The sequence below is a fragment of the Naegleria gruberi genome (genome assembly GCF_000004985.1).
Source record: "Naegleria gruberi genomic scaffold NAEGRscaffold_22, whole genome shotgun sequence".
Lineage (NCBI taxonomy): Eukaryota > Heterolobosea > Eutetramitea > Acrasida > Naegleriidae > Naegleria > Naegleria gruberi.
Genome location: NW_003163305.1, coordinates 448,340 through 469,335, shown reverse-complemented (window position 1 = coordinate 469,335; position 20,996 = coordinate 448,340). Strand labels below are relative to the sequence as shown.

The 20,996-nt window shown below is 31.0% G+C and overlaps 7 protein-coding genes and 1 non-coding gene across 8 annotated transcripts; 6 read left to right on the top strand and 2 right to left on the bottom strand.

The window, feature by feature from the left end:
• Positions 1-1,894: 1,894 nt before the first annotated feature.
• On the top strand, positions 1,895-2,548 carry NAEGRDRAFT_67328 (uncharacterized protein; the record flags this gene model as incomplete). The annotated part of the gene is made up of 1 exon (XM_002677611.1): positions 1,895-2,548. One exon carries the CDS (start codon positions 1,895-1,897, stop codon positions 2,546-2,548), a length of 654 nt encoding a protein of 217 aa, XP_002677657.1.
• A 144-nt stretch (positions 2,549-2,692) lies between these two features.
• On the bottom strand, positions 2,693-2,763 carry NAEGRDRAFT_t296. Its single transcript has one exon. It is a non-coding gene; the product is annotated as a tRNA-His (tRNA).
• A 189-nt stretch (positions 2,764-2,952) lies between these two features.
• On the top strand, positions 2,953-3,663 carry NAEGRDRAFT_48925 (uncharacterized protein; the record flags this gene model as incomplete). Its single annotated transcript, XM_002677610.1, has 1 exon — positions 2,953-3,663. The coding sequence occupies one exon, from the start codon at positions 2,953-2,955 to the stop codon at positions 3,661-3,663; it is 711 nt and encodes a 236-aa protein (XP_002677656.1).
• Positions 3,664-5,737: 2,074 nt separating this feature from the next.
• Positions 5,738-9,289, top strand: NAEGRDRAFT_67326 (uncharacterized protein; the record flags this gene model as incomplete). Its single annotated transcript, XM_002677609.1, has 1 exon — positions 5,738-9,289. One exon carries the CDS (start codon positions 5,738-5,740, stop codon positions 9,287-9,289), a length of 3,552 nt encoding a protein of 1,183 aa, XP_002677655.1.
• Positions 9,290-9,602: 313 nt separating this feature from the next.
• On the top strand, positions 9,603-14,207 carry NAEGRDRAFT_67325 (uncharacterized protein; the record flags this gene model as incomplete). Its single annotated transcript, XM_002677608.1, has 1 exon — positions 9,603-14,207. The coding sequence occupies one exon, from the start codon at positions 9,603-9,605 to the stop codon at positions 14,205-14,207; it is 4,605 nt and encodes a 1,534-aa protein (XP_002677654.1).
• A 317-nt stretch (positions 14,208-14,524) lies between these two features.
• On the top strand, positions 14,525-17,185 carry NAEGRDRAFT_67324 (phosphatidylinositol polyphosphate 5-phosphatase; the record flags this gene model as incomplete). The annotated part of the gene is made up of 1 exon (XM_002677607.1): positions 14,525-17,185. One exon carries the CDS (start codon positions 14,525-14,527, stop codon positions 17,183-17,185), a length of 2,661 nt encoding a protein of 886 aa, XP_002677653.1.
• Positions 17,183-19,610, bottom strand: NAEGRDRAFT_57981 (uncharacterized protein; the record flags this gene model as incomplete). Its single annotated transcript, XM_002677514.1, has 1 exon — positions 17,183-19,610. The coding sequence occupies one exon, from the start codon at positions 19,608-19,610 to the stop codon at positions 17,214-17,216; it is 2,397 nt and encodes a 798-aa protein (XP_002677560.1). The 3' UTR covers positions 17,183-17,213.
• Positions 19,611-19,877: 267 nt separating this feature from the next.
• On the top strand, positions 19,878-20,957 carry NAEGRDRAFT_39105 (26S proteasome). The gene has a single exon (XM_002677606.1). It carries the CDS (start codon positions 19,972-19,974, stop codon positions 20,902-20,904), a length of 933 nt encoding a protein of 310 aa, XP_002677652.1. The 5' UTR covers positions 19,878-19,971; the 3' UTR covers positions 20,905-20,957.
• The last annotated feature ends 39 nt before the right edge of the window (positions 20,958-20,996 follow it).

Sequence of the window (20,996 nt, the reverse complement as noted above, 5' to 3'; positions counted from 1 at the left end):
ATAAATCCAGTAATACATTCAATACATTTAAATAAAATATTATAAATATTTTCACTCAATAATAGTTTCATTAATTGAATAATCAATTCTGGGAAAAATATAAATAATATTCTTTAAAAGGAAAGTATTTAAAGAAAATAAACCATATTGATTATAAAAATTTATACAAAAATTTGAATCATTTTGTTTAATTTCATTTAATAAATCATTTAATATTTCCAAAGATGGTGAATGATTTAAAATGTGAACAAAATATTTTGATTGTCCACCAAAATTATTAAAATTATTATTAGAATTATTAGTGAGAGTATTATAGTTATTATTATTATTAGTGGTAGTGGTAGGAGTTGTTGTTGTTGTCAGATTAGAATGTGTATCTATTGAATTAATTGAAAGTGTTGGTGAAAATACTTGTTGTTGTTGATTAGTGGATGATGATGTTGTTGTTGTTGTGTTATTTCTACCTGTTATTGAACGTGAACTACTTTTCCTATTTCTAATTATTATGATAATGATGACAAAATAATTCAAATATGATTGATTCAATTGATATTATGAAATATTATATTACGGAATCGTAATGTTATAACATGAGAATAAAAATTGTTACATAACATGATGAGGTATTGTCATATGATGATGACATTTTAATTTTCAAAATATAATTAAATTATGATGAATATTGATAATAATTGAATTTAAATATATTCATGAATGATGATGATGATGAACTACTACTATAATTATTATTAACTACTTACATTTTAATATTAATATTAGAAGTATCTTTAATATTCCATAATCCTATTGAATCTATTTCATCTCCGATAAATGATGGTGAATCTTTTAATTTGTTATTATTATCATCATTGGAATATATATACCTGTTGTTGTTGTTGTTGATTTGATTATTACTATTATTATTACTACTAGATAATAATGATGCTAATGATTGACTCTTTTTACGAAGTTTACCAAACATTTAAAGATATGATGACAATGAATATTAATATATTGAATATTGAATGAATATATTGAATTTAAGAGAGTAGTGCTAGTGTGTTATTGTTTAGGATATGGATATCTTTCAGATGTTTTTTTGAATATGGACAATGACAATATCTTTAGATAAGTGACAGTTGCTGTTTTATTTTGGATGTGGAGTGACTTGTTTTGGAAGATTAGAAATTTATTGATACACGAATCATTTGTGTCACATCTAACAAATAATATTAAGGGTTATTGGTCCATGAAATTTATATCACCTATTCATTCCAAAAGAGAAACATTCAATAAACATTACAGTAATGTTTATAAACATGTTGATATGTAATCATTAGAAGAAAGGATAGGTTATTGTTATTAAATCTAAATAATATAAGAGAACTAGCTGATCATTGAAAGAAATATAATAAACTGATTACAAATGATCATATGTATTGAGAAAATTTTTGCTATCAGTAAAAGATAAATAAGAGATAGGTAAACTCGTAAGGTACGTACAAAGGAAATAGTTTTTTTATATCTAATTCAATTCTCTACTGATTAGTTTTTGAAATTAGAATCTATATGATTACAATATTAAATATTGATTTCATATTCATAATCTCCATCATAAAATTTATCAATTTCAAACACTTTCATATGATTGGAAACACATAGAAGTCATGTGGTTTTACCACAAATTTCATGTCCATTTTAAGTGCAGTATCCTTATCCATTACTGTAAAAAAAAGGAATTGGAATTTGAAAGAAAATAATCGTTGTGAGGATCCAATTAGAAACAACTGTTTGGCTTGATATCTACGTAACTACTGTGAATGTCCGTCCTTAATCATTTCACCTTAAATAGACCAATTGAATAGCTCTATTCTCACTCATGACTTTCAAAAAAATGACTCTCAATAGAAGGATTATTGTTGCTTGTCTATTTGTTATCGTTGCATGTGTTGCTGTTGTTTGTGGTTTCTCAAAACCTGCTACTACTTCAACTAAGGCATCAACATGTTGTTTACCACCTGTTCATTCCTATAAAGGAACATTCTATCAAAAATCATTGCAAGAAGAAAACAATCAACCTGATAGTGTTACAGTCATATATAATGTTGATATGAAATCATTTAGAAAGAGAGAGGTAGTTGTTATCAAATCTAATCAAACTGAATTGGTTTATTCTACATTGAAATTGAAAATGGATGATGTTACTATCGAATATAGAATTAAACCAACAAAATGTTCATGTTCCAAATCCAAGAATTATCAATGGAAAGAAACATGTATTGAAGCAACAAGTGAAAATACTACTCCATATACAATTGGTAAGAATAGTGGTTTTATTACCATGATTGATAAGTATGGTGGTAAATATGAATATACTACTTTGAGAGAACCAAATATGGAAATGAATACTTGTTGGATGTTGAGTAAGACAATGTATTTTGATAATTCAGTTCAAGATTACAAATATTATGATATGATTGAATATGTTGAAGATAGTGATTTTGAAATTCCAGAAAATTGTCCTCCAATTGATGAATGTTATCATTAGATTTGGTAAAAATATTCATTTCGTTTCAATAAATGATCCCATCTCTTGATTTTCTTAATGTTACGCCACCTAAGCACCAACTCAAAATTCAAAGTTTTTGGAATTATGTTTGCAATAAAAATTATTAAAATTATCAAAAAGGTGTAGGAAGACAGGGAATCGAACCCTGATCTTAGGAACCACAATCCCATGTTCTACCACTGAACTATCTCCCTTCTTGCTAGATGAATATAATATCTGTAATAGATTTACTGTTTCTTAGATCGGGTTGAGAAATACAAATTAAGGATTTTTCATTGCTTTTTTTATCAACAGCCATCAACTACAACTTGAAAAAAAACGAGCGCCTGAAAGTTAGGTGCATCTAGGTTGAACCTCTCTTGTAACAACACGTTTATTAAATCATGAGTTCATTCAATAGCTTTGGAAAGGGAGAACTAAGGTCGAACTCGGCTATTGCAACCACTGGGTTATCATCTTCAAACAATAATGGTTCTTCATCATCGTGTAGAGATAGTTTTGTTCCTATCAGGAAAAAGCCTGGATCTTCATCATCATCAAGAAGAGCACCCAAACTAGCTAATTTATCTTCCTTCTCAACAACAGCATTGTTGGATAAGAGCCCTCCTATGGGATCAAATAATAATACAATCCATCACGATTTTCCATCAAATCAACAGCAACAACAACCTAGAACTACAATTAATGTTACCTCACCAAATAATGATACCAATGTAAATATAAATGATTTGGGATTTATTCCAGTCTCTACTAGGAATATCAATACACAAAACAATTCCAAATCTAATAGTGGATTTCTAAGCAATAATACTTCTTCTTCTTCGGCTAATACTCCATCAGCTTCAACCGAATCATCACCAAGATCGTCACATATTACTCTGCCTGACATTTCAGTTGGCAGGTCTAACAAGTCTCAAAATGAAAGGGAAAGAAAACACAATTTATTAATGAAAGAGGATCAAGAGTTCATTGAGAGATTAAAACAAAAAGTGATGGACCAACAGGCAGAAATTGAGAAGAGCAATGGTTCTTTGGAACAAATTCAACGAAATTTTGAACAATTATCATCCATGTATAGAAGTAAGTATCTTTGATTGAAATAATTAAATATTTTAGGCGAGAAAAACAAATCCGAAACATATAAAAGTGACTTGGATAGGATTAAGGATGAAAATTGTACTCTAAAACAAACAGTAATCACAAGTGTACCAAAAACAGTTTTTCATGAATTGGAAGAAAAATTTACAAATGTTTTCACAAGCTTGTAGGTTGAACAGTATTTTCAAGTTTAAATTAATAATTAAAAGAAAAGAAGTTGAAGCTTTGAAAGCTGATTTAGAAGAAGAGAATTCTTCTTTGAGATCTTCAGTTTTTGAATTAAATTCTAAAATCAAAAGTCTTATCAATGATTTGGATTCATTGAGAAGAGATAATGAAACAAGAAGTCTTGACTTTTTAAAACAATTGAATGATTCCAAAATTGAAATGAAGTAAGTAGTTCTTAACTTTACAAAATACTAAATAATTTAGGAATTTGCAAGATAAACATGCTTCATCTCAAGTAGAACTTGAGGAAAAAAGACTTGAAATTTTGAAACTGGAAGCAAGACTAAAGTAAGTTTTTCTCAAATTTGAAAAAAAATGTGCTAAAAGAATTAAAAAAGGGACCGAGAGCGAAACATTTCAACCATGCAACAAAGTATGCAAAAGAAAGAATCAGACAGTTCGGAATATAAAGATAGAGTTTATCAATTGGAGATAAAACAAAGAGAACTCAACGAAAAAATTAAAGAACAAACGGAAATTATTGAGGATCAAGATGCCAATGTTAAACAATTAGAAGCTAAATCCAAAGAGTCCATACGAACTGTGAATGATCTTAAAAATCAAATAACTGATCTTAAGAATTATGTTAGAGATTGTGAAAACTCTGAGAAAAAGTCAAAGAACCAAGTAACAAATCTTCTAGATGAAATTGAAAACTATGTAGTCATTGTTAAAAAGTTAGAAGAGGAATTAAATGTTCTAAAGACTTCATTAAACGAAAAGAAGGAATCAACTTTGGAAAAACAAATCAAGGATTTGACCATTGAAAATCTTGATTTACACAAACAGCTTGATATCATATCAGCACAAAAGAAGAGATTGGAATCAGCCATGGGAGAGAAAGAGTAAGTTTTCAATATTTGATTATTTCCAAGTTAATATTTTTCAGGCAATTATTCCAACAGTTAACAAAACTTCAACAGGAGAATTTGGACCTTAATACAAAGGTTCAAGCACTATCTAAGAGAGATCATGGTGACCATTTATATTCTGAATTAATGAAAGCTAGGGAAGAAAATGAGGAATCTTTACAAAAACTGGATATTGCAACAACAAAGTTGAATGAAGCTGAAAGAAAGAATGAGGAACAATCCAAGAAAATTGTTGAACTCGAAGAAAACCTCAAAAATAGAGACTGTTCAATTTCTGAATTGAATGAAACCATTCAAAAGAGAGAGAAGGAGTTGAAGGAAAAGGATGAAGCAATTGCAATTGAAATAGAAAAGGAAAAGACAATATGGAGGGAATTGAATTCTACGAATTCTCAACTTTTAACAACAATCTCCAACCTTAATGCTGACAATTCTAAATTGAGACAAGAAATAATGGATAACAAATCTCTATATGAAGGTCAAATCATACGTGAACAACAAATGATTGAAAATGTAAATAAGAATCAAAAGTATCTCCAAGCAACGATAGAAAAGTTAATCAAAGCAGAGGAAGCAACTGTTTCATCACTTACATGTACTCATTGCTTCCAATTATATGAAGATCCATGTTTATTGGTACCATGTAGTCACACCTATTGTTCAAAATGTTGGAATACTATTCGAGATGAATCAAATGGTTATCCTTGTTCATGCCCTGAATGTTCTGATACAGTTAAGGCTGTTGTAAGAGTTGGTGTACTTGATGGCTTAACCAAGAAATCCTCTTACAGAAAAGAACAGCTGCAGAGTGTTTTTGAGTCGGTGAGACATTTCTTTTCAATACAGTAGTGATTCACACATTATAATAGTAAGATAAGATTTCACTTTATTTTCACTGTAATTTCAACGTGTGCTCATTTTAAAAAATTGTCGGTTACATTTTCTCATATTTTTATCATTAAGGAAAAAAATGAGTACACGACCACGAAAAGGCTCCTCAGCCTTATCACACGTTTCTAATCATTCCTCAAATAATTCAAGTGGTTCGGCAAAGTATTCTGAGAGATCAGCAATGACAACAATTTCATCGAGAAATACAAGTCGTAAAGTATCAACTACATCGGGTCCTCTTTCCTCATCACCATTGCTAGACTCTAGAAAATCTTCTTCTGTCTATGATGAAATCCTGAAAACAGCCTTTAAGAAAAAGAAACCATTACCTTCAGCTACCACTTCAGGAAGTACTACTACCACCACTACTTTGAATCCTTCAACAAATCCTTCATCATCAAGTTTAGGGATTAAGCCAAAAACACCTCTCACTCCAACAAAACGAAATTTAGATAAAACTAATAAGGATACATCAAAAAGTTCTGCTGCTGGGTTGAAAACAAAGTCTACAGCATCTACTACAGTTGAGAGCACACAATCAAAGGAACTTCCACAACAAGATCCTAACAATGACCAACAACAAATACCAACAAGGGACACAACAGAACATACGGAAACAAATATCCATAGTGATACCCCTTCATCCGATGAGGTTCAACAGGAAGATCCAGTCAAGGAAACCCATAAAGATGACACTGAGGAAGTAATACCATCAAAACTTGAAGAAGAATTGGTAAATGATAAGAGTTTGGAAGTTACAATTGAGAAAGGAGAGAAGGAACCAGAATTTGCGGTTGAAAAACCAATTATTGATATTTCTAAAATCTCTGCTTTGATTGAAACTGAAAAGGAGCTTCTCAATCATACTGAAATCAACAATTCAAAGCCAACTTTAACAATACCATCAACACCTTCTGAAAGAATTGCAAGTTTAACAGAGGAAGAAAAGATCAAAGTTAAAAACTTGGCAGCCAGAAACTTGAAATACAACAATTATGAAGAATTATTTGAATCACCAACCAAAGATGGAACAATGGAAGATTTAATGGATAATACAATTGTTAATAACATCTCAGTAATTGAACCTAAAGAAGAGCAAAATCCTATCAAGGAGGAAATTAAGGAAACTCCACTTGAAGAAGGAGAATCTACTCCTGTATCAATACCAACTGAATCTCAACAATTTTCTCAAATTTTACAAGTTGAAGAAACACCAATTGTGAAAAAGGAACTTAACACAAGTATTGATTCAGAGTCATCCTATGGTAGTTATATGGAGGAGTCTGATGATGTTGTAGTATTTGAATCACCTAACAAAGATGAAAGAGAAGTTCACATGTTCTCACCAATTCAAAAGGATGAAGTTATGGAACCTCTTGAAATGAACGAGTCGTTTACTACAGCTGCAACAGAAAAGCTGGAAGCTCATTTACAGAAAACTGTAGATTTGGAAAAGGAAAATCAACTGTTAGAATTGGAAATCAAATATTTGGAAAAAGAATTGAAATCTAATATTCATAATCAAGAAAAAAGACAACCTGAAAATGTTGTTTATGACTTACCAAAACATGAACACTTTGAGAAGGAAAGGGATGAAAGACCTTATTTTGAAGATAGTGAATCAGAGGATGGTGAAGAACCTGTACAAGAAGAAATTAGACATCAACACCCAATCCATCAACCACAAATTATTGAAATTTCAAGAGAGGAATTAATCAAACCAAGAGCTTTTTTGAATCATCAAATATTATTTCAAGAAGTTAAGAAAGAGTTAAAACGTAATATCCAAGAAATTAAACCAATCAAAATACCAGAAGTATTTATTCGTGAAACCATCAAATCAAAACAAGAAATCAAAATTATTTCTACTCCTCTTGAGCCTGAACTAGAGCACTCAGATCAATACCCAAAGCAAGAACCTGAAACGCAAGAGCCAGAACCAGAACTTGAACCAGAGCAACCTGAAGAGCAAGAACCAGAGCCAGAAATTATAGAGCAAATACCTATCGTATCAGAACCTGTAAAAGTAATTGTTAATCATCACCCAATCATTCCAGAGCCAAAAAAACAAGTTGAGCATGTGGATGAAGATTTGGAATTTGACATGGAATTACAAAAAATTGTTGGTGAAGACTTTAGAAGGAAAAAGATTACCATAATGGATCCAAAGAATTTTGTAGAAAGAGGTGCCAGTTCTCCAATAGCTAGATTGAGGAGAAGAGTCCAAACCAACTCTGAAGCTTCAACAGTTCAACCACCTCAAATTGAGCCAACTAATGTCTCTAAAAATTCTGATGAACAACCAAAACCTTCATCTCATAGACTTGCTGGATATAAGGCAAGAAGAGATGCCCGAATGAAACTATTAGAAAAACAAGAAATTAGTATAACATTACTTTCGAATAATGATACTTCAGAGGTTGTTACTCCTACCAAGGATGTACCACCAGTTCAAAATCCACCACAACCATCCGCCAATGTACCAATCAAAAAAGAAGAAACTAATGAACCCAACCAACAAATTACTTTGGTACGATCGAGAACTTCCATTACTTCTGAAAAAGCTGCACCAACAACAGACCCTGTAAAAGATAAACCACCTACATCCACAACAACAGTTGTTGTTAAAGAAAGAAGTGAAGAAACTACCATTTCAAAAGAGGAAGTTAAATTAACAAGTCTTCCTGAAAAGAAAGAGAAATCAAGCTCAACGCTTGTTGCTGCAATTCCAGAAGTTAAAACGAGTAGAAAAAAGTTTGACGAGGTGATTATTATTTCACCTCCAAGAAATCCACCACCAGTTGTACATCACATGAATCCTCAAATTCAAATAGACCAAGAAACAGTTGATGCCATTGTTCCTGAAGATACTGAAAAAGTAGTTCTCTTAAAGAAGACTGAAGCTCTTTTGAGCAAATCAAGAGAACGTCATTCTTCACCAATCAGAAAGATTGAAATTACAAAAGAAACCGAGTCACCAAATGTTAGCTTTGTAACAAGCTTAAGCTATAACAATCAATCATCTTTGAATCAATCCATGTCTTCAATTATTAAGGATGATCCAAAACAAGAGACTTTGAATAGAGTTAATCATTTAGAAAAGTTTATGAAAGATTTGAAAAAGAAGAAACAAGATGAATTGGATGTTTTAGAGAAAAAGTTTGATGAAATGAAATCCTACTTTTCGCAAGAGTTGGGAACTAGAGATTCTGAAATCCATAACTTGACTAATCAAAACCAATTATTAAGAGACAAACTAGCAGTTGCTCAGTCTCAAATAGATGATTTGTCAATAGTTATTGAACACATTCTTGAAACACAAGAGGTTTTAGAAGTTCAATTGAAAAAAAAGCCAAAAGGAAACAAGTTGACTTCTCCATTAATAGAAGCAAGAGAAGATGAACCTGTTTCACCTGTTTCATATCCTGGTAATGATATTCAAAATAATTTGTCACCTGTATCATCATCTATTCCAATAAGTATAAATCATGAAGACCTACAAGAAACTCAACCAACACCATTAGCTTTTTCAAAAGAGGATATTAATGTCGATTTATCAATTGATGGAGAATTCTACTTATCGTTTGGAAAGGCAAGTTTGCCATTGGGAGAGTACGTCAAGACATTGTAAACTAGCATTAAATATTGTTTTCTTTTTTTAAAAAAGCTTAAAAACTCATTCCCGCCAAAAACCAAACAGAAAAAAATACACAAACAAGAAACAGTTAATTAAAGCAAAGTATTAATACAACGTGCTGACCTTCGGGCGAAGAATAAATCATGAAGGCTTGAAAATTAGATCAACATTACTCACGAACCTTTTATGAAAATTAATAATTTAATCGGAAGTGATTGTCTTAAAAGGGTTGGGAATTCATAAGTTCTACCAAGGCTTTAAACCTGCCACATGTCATGTTCTTACTTATCAAAAAAAACAAAACAACATGAAAGTAGAATCAAAAGAGAGTCCTTTCGAAAACGGCATTCGTTGTGTTTTGCAAGATCTTGATAAAATATTTATCAATGTTCAAGATCAAGAGGCGGCCAAGTCAATTCAAGAACGCCTTAAAGTCATGACTGAAAAGTACAAGAAGAACATCCTGTTTGAATTGCTTCAAAAGAAGCTATTTTACATGGGAGTTTATCATCATCAAGAGGTTTCTGTAAACTTGTTTAACCTAAAGAAAAGTAATATTGAAAAGATGGTCACTAACTTTAGAAAGAATGGTGTGGAAGGGGTCATAACTAACTTGATTTCTCAACTTTATATCAAATTAGAGGAAAATACATTTGGAAATTTGATCAGAAAGGTTATTGGGTTTTTAGGTACCACAATTTATGATGGAAATGAACAGGCAATAATTATTAAAATCATTAGAGAGAAAGTTCATTTGGAAATATTTGAAGATGAAGAAGAAGATTATGTTGAATTTAAGAGAGTTGTACAAAGAAAAAAGCTTGAAAAATCCATGATCATATTTGATGATTCACAAAAGGAAATTTATTGGACCAAAGAATCTTTTGAAGAGTTTGTCCAACAAGTCAAAAAGTATCAACAGCATGAATGTCTTGCCTTGTCAGTTGAGTTAATTGGAAAAATCAGAGAAAAGCAAACAAACCTTATTATTGATGTCAACTCTATTTATCAAGAAGATTTGGAAGCTATCCCCCTTAATGTAAGAAGAAAGATTGAAAAGATGCAGAGTGAAATTGGTTCAGCTAGATCACTTTTTTCACAAGGATTCAACACTAATTTATTCCATTTCATTTTGGAATTTATTCAAAATGCTGATGATAGTGAATATCTACAAGGTGGTATTTTAGAATTTGATTTTGATGAGAGTAGAAAGGTTTTGAAAATCAAGAGTAATGAATGTGGATTTACCTATGATAATTTATACTCTCTATCTGGTATTGCTGACTCTGATAAGGTTTCCAAAAAATTAGAAACACTAGCAATTGGAGAGAAAGGAATTGGTTTTAAAACTATTTTTTCAGTCTGTAAAAAAGTTCATTTGGTATCAAATGGATTTGATGTTTTTCTAACCTCAACAGACTTGACAAAAAAAGAAAACCAAGAATTCAACCTCTCTGATGGTACTTTATACGAAATTGAAATTGAAAAATTTGATCATTCAATATTTGACAAGTACACTCTTCTCACATTGAAGAATATCAAGACAATTATTTTCAAAGATGGATTGAATACCACCAAGTACTCATTGACATGCAAGGATAATGAATATTTACTTTCTACTACATTCAAGTCAAAAACAACCACAGAAAAATTCTATGGTTTCTCAATTGAGAATGGTATTAATATGAAGAACATATTGTGTGAAAAAAGACCAAACTTTCATAGAGCTGATCTTATGGTATTTTTTCCAGAAGAATGGAAAGTAGATAAAAGGTACAAACTACACTCATTTCTACCTGTTAAAGAAGATTACAATCTCCCACTTTTGATACAATCAGATTTTATTTTGAGTCAAAATAGAGAAGCACTGCTTGAATCTTCAGATTGGAACATTTCTATTATTGATCATATTCCTCAATTGTTAGTTAAGGCATTCAATACCATGAAAAACATTAATAATTGGAAGTATGATTTTTTCAAAGTTTTACAAGTTGAATCTAAATTACATTTCAGCAATGTACAATTTAAAACAATTAATCTATTACAAAATATTGATTGTATTCCTTTATTGGGAGGTCAAACTAAATATTTTGAAAAACCCTCCAATATTATATTAATGGGTAATTCACCTATCAATCCTTATGAAGCATTTGGAATTGAAACAACTTTTATTATTTTAAACAAGGAATGTATTGACACGAAATTTGAAAATGAAAAGCTAATGTTCAAACAATGGGATAAACTTTTTACAAAGTTTGAGAAACAACATGTTGTTAATCTAGCTAAAAACCTTCCATACAATTTGAAATTTGATAAGATTGTACAATTATACAAATTATTTAAACACTTTAATATTGGTGTCAAGTCTTTGGATTTTGAAATTGTACCAACAAGACTTCAGAAACTTGTAAAACCATCCGAAAACATTTTGGATTGCGATTTATCTAAAAGCAGTCTTTTACTTCTTGAAAAAGCTTCCAATCACTGTCTTGATACATCCTTAAAAGATTACAAACACTTAATATCTACCACTCAACATATCCAAAATCTACATGTATTATCAAACGAAGAATTGTTTGTTCTCTTTCATGAAAGAAAGACATTAGTAAGCCCAATTTGCTTGACACGAGATGGAGAGTGGCTGCACCCAAATCAATGTTATATCCATTCAAAACATACATCATATTTGGAAAAAGCCAAGTTTGTAGATTTGGAAAGTCTTGTACAAATATTATACAAGCAAAAGCATGAAATATACAGCACTGACAACATATCGAATATTTTGATAGAGTTGGGAACAAAAACAGTTCCCACTCTTTTTAGACAGCAATCATATTCGTATAATTATGAAGAAACATTAGAATTTAAGGAGCTCAGAAAACAATACCAAACTTTAGAGAGCTTGATAGAATATTTCGACAATAATTTTTCATTATTCCAGAACCAAATCAATGGTATTCACAATTTCTTGAACAAGAATATTCAAAATCTTTATGATCCCGATCTACGTAAGATTTTCAGTGATACCATTGATTATTTACCTTATATCAAGAACGCCAAGTTGAAAGAAGGATTGAGAGCAAAAAAAGAAGATCTACAAGCTTACCAAAATTTAATCATGAAAACAAAAAGTGTGTCATCTATTGTACATGGTTTAAAATCACAATTTTCCACACACATTCAAAAGTTACTCAAAACACAACCACTACTAATAACCACAAATGGTGAATTCGTTGTTTTAGATAACAATCTATTCTACTCCATGGATGCAAAGCTTCAAAAGTACAGACCTGAGTGGAAAGAAATACACAACAGCTACAAATATGGTGAGATTAACTCCATCCTCAATACCCTTTCCACAAGTCATTATGAAACTATTTTGCTTGATGAAAATCCAACAAAAAGCGACCAACAATATTTCATAGAAGCTATTATCAATACACGAAGGAGTTCTACTTCAACAGCCATTGTTTCTTTAAGTGGAATTTATGTAACTGCTAACAATGACAAGAAGATACCGCTTTCCAAAATGTATTGGGATCTTTCAATGCGAGAAGTATTCCCTATTGAAGTTAACGAATTACTTTTATATAATTACTTTCCTAATAGTACTATTATTAAGAATGTAATTCAATCAAATGATATCAAAACACTTCCAGATCTTTGTCAAATCCTCAAGACGCACTTGAACAGTATTGTAGTGAACGACATTTCAAAATTAAGCAACAAAGAACTATCCCAATTAGAAGTGCTTGTTTCTGAAGGTTTTAGTTTTTCACTTCCATCTTCCATGATTTGGGATTTATTAGAGTTGAAAGATATTCCATTCTTTAGGGAACTTGATCTATCCAGGAGGTTTGGTAAATTGTCAAATCTTGTGAAATACAAAGACAATAACAAGGAAAGAGTTGTACCTGAGGAGAAGATTAGAGAATTCCTCTTGTCTGATAATATCACCGATGATCAATTTCTTAATGTTTGGAAATATTGTAAGAGAACTTGTTACAAACAGAAAATGCTCAAGTTTATTTATGATAATGGGTTGATTGTTTGCCACAATAGAAAACACAAGAAAACAGAATTATTCAAGATACTGAGCCCTGAATTAATGGTTGATTTTCCTGCTTTGAATTTATTACAAGTCGATAATAAGTATAATGATTTTGATATTTCTCAAGAAATTCCATTCCACATTATTTGTAAAGAAATTGAAAAGCTCGAGAAGGATACTGATAATGCTGACAACAAATGTTTAGTTTTATACAAAGAGATCAATCGCCAAATCAAGAATGATAGACTTGACAGAGCCTTTTGTAATAACTACAAGATCTTTAGAAGTGATAAGGGAATACATTTTTCAGAAGCAATTTATTATTGTGATAATGAGGAAAGTTACAAACAATTACAAAATGTTGTTGATTGTTTATTTGTTAGAAATGTAACAGAATTATCACACTTTCTCCAATTTTTTAAAATTAAACCATTGAGTGATACGATTTCTTACAAGCATCCAAAGACTACACCATCCACTACAGATTGTGATAATATTTTGAAGAAATTTAAGGTAATGGTTCAAAATATCAATAAGTATCTATCTCGTCAAGGTTTCACTCCAAAAGAAATGGATCTTCAAATAGTTCAAAGCTTGTCAGTCACAGCAATTATAGGAAATGGAAATTCATGTGAAATATCCAGAGATATCCATTCAGATATTGAAAATGAAGTAATCTATGTTATGGAAACAAACTTTGAAAAAGCTATTTTCCAAGACAAACGATTCATTGATTCCTTCCTACTTTTCTATCCTCAACTCGCAGAGCATTTGCATCATGTTTTAAAGTTGTTGATTGTTTCTCATGGTACTACACAAGATGACACTATTGATGTTGTAATGTCTCTCATCCTTTCTTAATCTCATCTCTATTAATACCCTTTAGAATACCGCAGCGTTTCAGTTAATATCATTTTCAAATATATTTAATGAATGAATAAAACAGTGTTAATTAGGTATCATTTATTGAATACATTCCAGTTAAATTTTACAATTGATTTTTCAGTAAGAAACCTTAAAAGTTCAACTGAATAGTTGTAACATTGTTCAATAGTCTTGTAAATAATTAGTTTTTTAAAAATTCCAAATTATTAAATTTGAAAATCAAAATTGCTTACTTCCTGGATTCAACATCATCTGTCAAGTGTCAGTGAGTTTCTTAAAATCATCACAAAAAAATGTTGTCTTCAGCAATTGCTAGTAATGACATGGAACAATATCTATCCATTAGTTTACCAACTAATGTTCAAAAGAATTCATCATCATCATTATTAACTTCATCAAAGAAAGATCAATACATACAAAATCAATTAAAACAACGTCGTTCTAATTTTATAGAAAATCATAAATTTAAAATTGCCATTGGTACTTGGAATGTTAATAGTAAATTACCAAATATTTTCGGAAAAAAGAAACAAGTAACAACAACAACCACTCCAAATACTCCCAATAATTTATCATCATCATCATCAACTCCTCCTCAACCATCTGGAGGTAGCAGTAGCAGTAGTAAAAGAAATTTACTTTCCACACTGAGTAGATCAAGTACAGATGATTTAACAGAATCACTAATTGATCAAGCAACAATTTCAGCAAGTCAAATGATTCAACCAATTTTAACATCCAATTTAACAGATTTAGAACAAGATAAAATATTACATATTGATCCAATTGATGAATGGTTACATTTAAATGAACAACCTGATATTATTGCAATTGGATTACAAGAAATTGACATGACAGCAGAAGCAATGTTAAAAAAAGAAACTCAATCAAAATTAGAATGGATTCAAGTATTAGAATCTGAATTACAATGTTCATCTAAATCTAAATATATTAGATTAGCAGATAAGCAACTTGTTGGAATGTTTTGTTGTCTCTTTATTAATGAAAAATTTCATTCACAAGTGAGAGATGTTCAAGCTGTTTCATTGGCTTTGGGTGCAATGGGTGTGATGGGTAATAAGGGTGCTGTTGGTATACGTTTAAAAGTTGCAGAGACAACAATGTGTTTTGTAACAACTCACTTGGCTCCTCATCAAGGTGCCATTCAAAAGAGAAATCAAAATTTTATGGACATTTTCACTCAATTGGAATTTGCTAAAATTGAAAATGAAAATAATTCATCAACTTTAACTATTAATTTAAATTCACCAACTACTGCTACCAATAATTCCAACACATCTAACAATTCTAGCAATAATAGTAGTGGTAATTTATTATCAGGTAATAGTAATAATAATGAAATATCATCACCACTTCAAGGATTGAATCAATCAATTATGGGACAATCCATGTTACCTGATCAACATGATTACTTTTTCTGGTTTGGAGATTTAAATTATCGTATTGATAATTTAGAAAGAAATCAAGTGGAAGAATATGTTGTTCAAGAACAATATAAATCACTATTAGAATATGATCAATTGACAGTTGAAAAGATGAGTGGACGTGTTTTTATGGGATTTAAAGAAGGTAGAATTACATTTCCACCAACCTATAAATATGATCCAGGTACTTTAACATTTGATACATCTGAAAAGAGACGTATTCCTTCATATACTGATAGAATTTTATGGAAGGGAGTTAAAAGAGATTCAGTTAAACAATTATGTTATCAAACTCATTTAAATTTATTAATGAGTGATCATTTACCTGTTAGTTCTATATTTGAAACTGATGTTCAAATTGAAGTTGAACATAAATTTAGACAAACAAGAGAATCAATTGCAAGAGAATATGAACAATTATTTCCAAAAACACCACAAATTTCAACAAATCAATTTATTAACAGTTTACCATCCAATGAACCAACTATACAATTATCTGCTAATGAAATTCATTTTGAAAATGCTAAATTTGGTGTTCCACAATCAGTTACTTTACTTGTTAAGAATGTTGGTTCTGTTGTTTCTGAATTTTTCTTTACAAAGAAAGGTTTAGATGAGAAAATTTGTCAAGATTGGTTGACCATTTCATCCATTCGTAGATTATTAATACCAGGTGAAACATTGGAAATTGAATTTATTTGTTGTTTCAATGCTAATAGTGCTGCACAATTTAATTTAATGGATACTCAAAAACCTTTAATATTTGAAGATAATCTTTTAATTCATGTTGATAATGGAAAAGATCATCCAATCAGAGTTTATGGAAATTATTTAAAATCTTGTTTTGGAAATTCACTTGATAATCTAGTTGAATGTTTCACTAGTGTCAGAGATCCAAAATGTAAAACTGTACAATATTATGATGAGAATGACAATCTCATTGAAAGATTATTCATTCCTAAAGAATTATTCTTCCTCTGTGATCACATTGTAAAATATGGAATTAGAGAAGAGGGTCTATTCCAAGTTCAAGGAGTAACAGATCAAATTAGAACTTGTAGAGAATTACTTGACAATGGAATGTCACTTTCTAAACATTTCACATCAGGTTCAATTCACTCTGTTTGTAGTTGTCTGATTCAATTTTTTGAAAGTCTAGTAGACCCAATTATTCCACCAAAATTATACAGAGTTTTAATGGAACAATGGTTTAATCCAGATAGTTGTAGAGAATTAATAGAGAATAACCTATCACCAACTCATTACAATGTTTGGCATTATGTAATGAATTTCTTACGTGAAGTTTTAATGAACAGTGATGCTAATGGTTTGAGTCCAGATTCGTTAGCTCAAGGTTTTGCTGATGTTCTGTTACGTTCTCCAAAACACATGTCAATGGAAATGAAAAAGAAACAACTCAAAGGAAAAATTCAAATCATCAAACACTTCTTTACAAAGGAGTATAATCAATCAATGGTTGCTAAAGAAGAAGAAACTATTTTCAAATAGAATAATTGAAATTTCTTTAATAAATTATTTACCACAAACCAAACCAACCCTTCTTCTTTGGTTCTTCTGTTGTTGCTGGTTGTTCCTTTGGTTTTTCAGTCTTTGATAATTCTTCAATTTGTTCATCAATATATTCTGTTTGGTATTCAGATACCAAACCACTGGCAATATCGAAGAAAACTGGTTTACCTGGAATAAGTTTGTACTTTGGTGGTAATTGAACGAGATTGTAAGAATTCAAATTATCAAGAACAACCTTGTTTGGTTTGATAAACTTGTCGAGTCTTTCTGTAATTGGCTTTTCTGTAATAGTCTTGAGTAATTCTGTATTAGTCTTACTTGCATTATTTTCATCATCACTATCATAAGCTGACAGTATAGATGATGTACCTGATTTCTTTGACAAAACTTGTTGAGCCTTTGAAATAATCTTTGCCTTTCTAATTTCATCCAAAATTCCCTTTGGATCTGGAAGACCAAAGGTATTCTTAACTTCTTTCAATAAATTTTCGCTCTTTTCTAATAAAAGATGACATTCTGTCCATTTTTGAAGAGTAGCATAGGAGCAAGCCATATAATAACATCTGTAAGCAGTGAAACATGTCTTCTTTTCGTTCAAATCCTTTTGTAATTTTGCAGAACTTTCTTGATTAATGTTAATACTTTGCAACATTTCTGTCAAGTCATTAACATTTTGTAATAAACCATCAAATAATCTGATAGTATCCATTGGTGATGCCTTTTGCTTCTTTTCAACCTTTTGAACTTGTTGTTGAATGGTATCCAATTTATCAAGTAAAGATTGAAGCATGAGTACATTTCTTTCAATAGTCTTTGTGCCTAAAACATAACTGACATAGCTGTGGAGGAATCTCAATTGGTTCAATTGTTCAGCTTGAGGTAAGTTGGACAAATTGGATTGTGGAGTATTCTTCTTTTGAGTATTTGGTACAGTGACAAGTTTCATTTCTTCTCTAATCATTCTCATGGTATCATTGTAAATACCAAACAATTTATCGAAAGCTCTCAACTTGCTTTCAGATGTCTTATATTCAGCTTCTTCTAAAGCACGTCCATTGTACAAGTTAATTCTAATCTTTTCATTAGGAATTGTAATAGTCATAACACCTTCCCATTCAATAGTTTGTTGTGGTAAATTCTTATTTTCAGCATCCTTAACTTGGCTTAACTTGAGTTGAAGCAAATCGATTTGTGATGAGCTTTCCAATTGTTGCAACAAAATGTCACCACCCTCAACCTTCTTCAAGTTATATTCGCACAATCTGCAATAATTGTTAATCTCAGCAACTTGTTTCTTATATTCGTCTCTAATTTGTTGTGGAATAGAGGTCAAAACTTTGTACAATTGATCATAAACAGTTTGTGATTGTTTGAATAATTTAAGAGATTCAGCCCAAGATTCCTTTTCCAAATAAAGAGTACCCAATAAATAGGCATTGTAAGCTTCAGCTTCCAAAATTGTTCTTTGGTCATCAGAATAAATGTTACAGTAATCAAGCAATAATTTAGACCATTTGACAGCCTTCTTCAATCTGTTCAATTGATGGAATTTGATACGAGAATTATCAGGATCTTGCTTTGTTTCATTCTTCAAATGTTTGGAGTGACTCCAAGCTCTTTCAGCTTGAACGAGAATCAAGTGAAGGAATCTTTCATCTCCTTGAACATGTTCAAATGCATCATTTTGTTGTTCAGTAGTATTTCCTGATTGGTTTGACAACTTTTTAATACGTTCTTCAATAGCTTCTTCAGTAATTTCTGGATTAGTATTAAGACGAGCATATAATTCAGATAAAAACTCAGCATCATATTGAATATTCTTTGCATCCTTCTTGGAAGTTGGTTTTGTTGATTCCTTCTTTTTCTTTTTAACAAAGGAAGCCAATAATTTTTCCTTCTCTTCTTGAATTTGTTTTTCAACATTTTCACGAATCAACATTCTCTTGGCTTGTTCTCTGAATTGTTTAGTTTCAACTTGTTTCTTTTCTCTGTAATGATTAACAATCTTATCAGTGAAATTTTGTTGGTTAAAGAGAGTAGAATTTTTGATGCCTTGAATAGAATCAGTTGATGTTGTTTCCGAAATTGTTGTTGTTGATTCAACAGTAGTGGCTGTAGTAGAAGCAACTCCCTTCTTTTTCTTTGGTGCTTGAGCAAATTTATATTCCTTCTTATGCTTAGCATTCAACAAAGATCTAAGTTTACGCAATCTCTTTGTACAATATCTTCTATAGTAACCATAATCCAAATGCTTTAAACCATTTTCGTTTTGTTTTTGTTTAATAACTTGAAGAATGTGAAGCTTGATGTGAATCTTAGCTGGTGGTCCTTGCACAACAACTTGTTCCTCCTCTGCTGTTGTTGATGGTGTTGTGGCAATAGATGAAGATTCAGCACTGCTCATTTTTTAATTTTAAATTTAAAATTTCATAATGAAGGCTTTTTTTGATTTTGGCATAGAATAGAGTACACGTCATGTAATAGTCAAAAGATGAAACACAATCTTTTTGATCGGTAGTGAATTAAATTTCGTACCGAATACTATGGTGTGGATTTTGTACTTCCCTTGCCATGATGGAAAAGCGAATAATGTTCGATGATGGAAGATGTTGGATTAATTTTAATAAAAGCAAGGAAGCTTGTTCTAAAAATAAAAATTAAGCATAGAAAAAAATAATCGAGGTTAATCTTTGGAGGAATTTGGATTGTATTTTTCATCATCAAAAGGACATCATCTTTATACAAAACAACAAATAATATAAACAATGGATCCACGTTTGCAAAGACTTATTATGCAACAAATGGGTGGTGGAGGAGGTATGCAAGGTGATCAACCTCTTCCCGATACAGCTGAAACAGTTACAATTAGTAGTTTGGCTCTCCTTAAAATGTTAAAACACGGTCGTGCTGGTGTTCCTATGGAAGTCATGGGTTTAATGTTGGGAGAATTTATTGATGATTATACAGTTCGTTGTATTGATGTTTTCGCCATGCCACAAAGCGGTACTGGTGTCAGTGTCGAAGCTGTTGATCCAGTCTTTCAAACTAAAATGTTGGAATTATTGAAACAAACAGGAAGACCAGAAATGGTTGTCGGATGGTATCACTCTCACCCTGGTTTTGGATGTTGGTTGAGTAGTGTCGATATTAATACACAACAGTCATTTGAATCCCTTACTAAACGATCGGTAGCTGTAGTTGTTGACCCTATTCAATCAGTGAAGGGTAAGGTTGTTATCGATGCTTTCCGTACTATTAATCCACAATTGGCCATGTTTGGTCAAGAACCACGTCAATCAACAAGTGTCCAAGGTCATTTGAATAAGCCAACTATACAAGCTTTGATTCACGGTTTGAATCGTCACTATTACTCAATGCCAATTTCTTATCGTAAGAATGAATTGGAACAAGAAATGTTATTACACGTTCACAAAAAGACTTGGACTGAAGGTTTGAAATTAGTTGATTTCCACGAACATGAAAAGGAAACTGAAAAGACAATTAAGAGTATGGTTCAATTAGCAAAGACTTATAACAAGATGGTTCAAGAAGAAGGAAAGTCCTCTAGAGAAGAATATCAATTAGCCAATGTTGGTAAATTAGACTCCAAGAGACACTTGGAAAACAGTGTTGAAACTTTGATGGGCTCTAACGTCAACCAAACTCTTGGTATGATGCTTAACACTATCATTTTCTAAATACTATCTCTTTTTAAAACTCAATAAACTGTATCATAAAATCCATTTTGTACAAACCTCACTATTTCACTTTTGATCTGTTGAATGTGGTT

Excerpts from the sequence above, each read along its gene's own strand:
- NAEGRDRAFT_39105 (XM_002677606.1), top strand. The coding sequence starts at position 19,972 with ATGGATCCACGTTTGCAAAGACTTATTATGCAACAAATGGGTGGTGGA.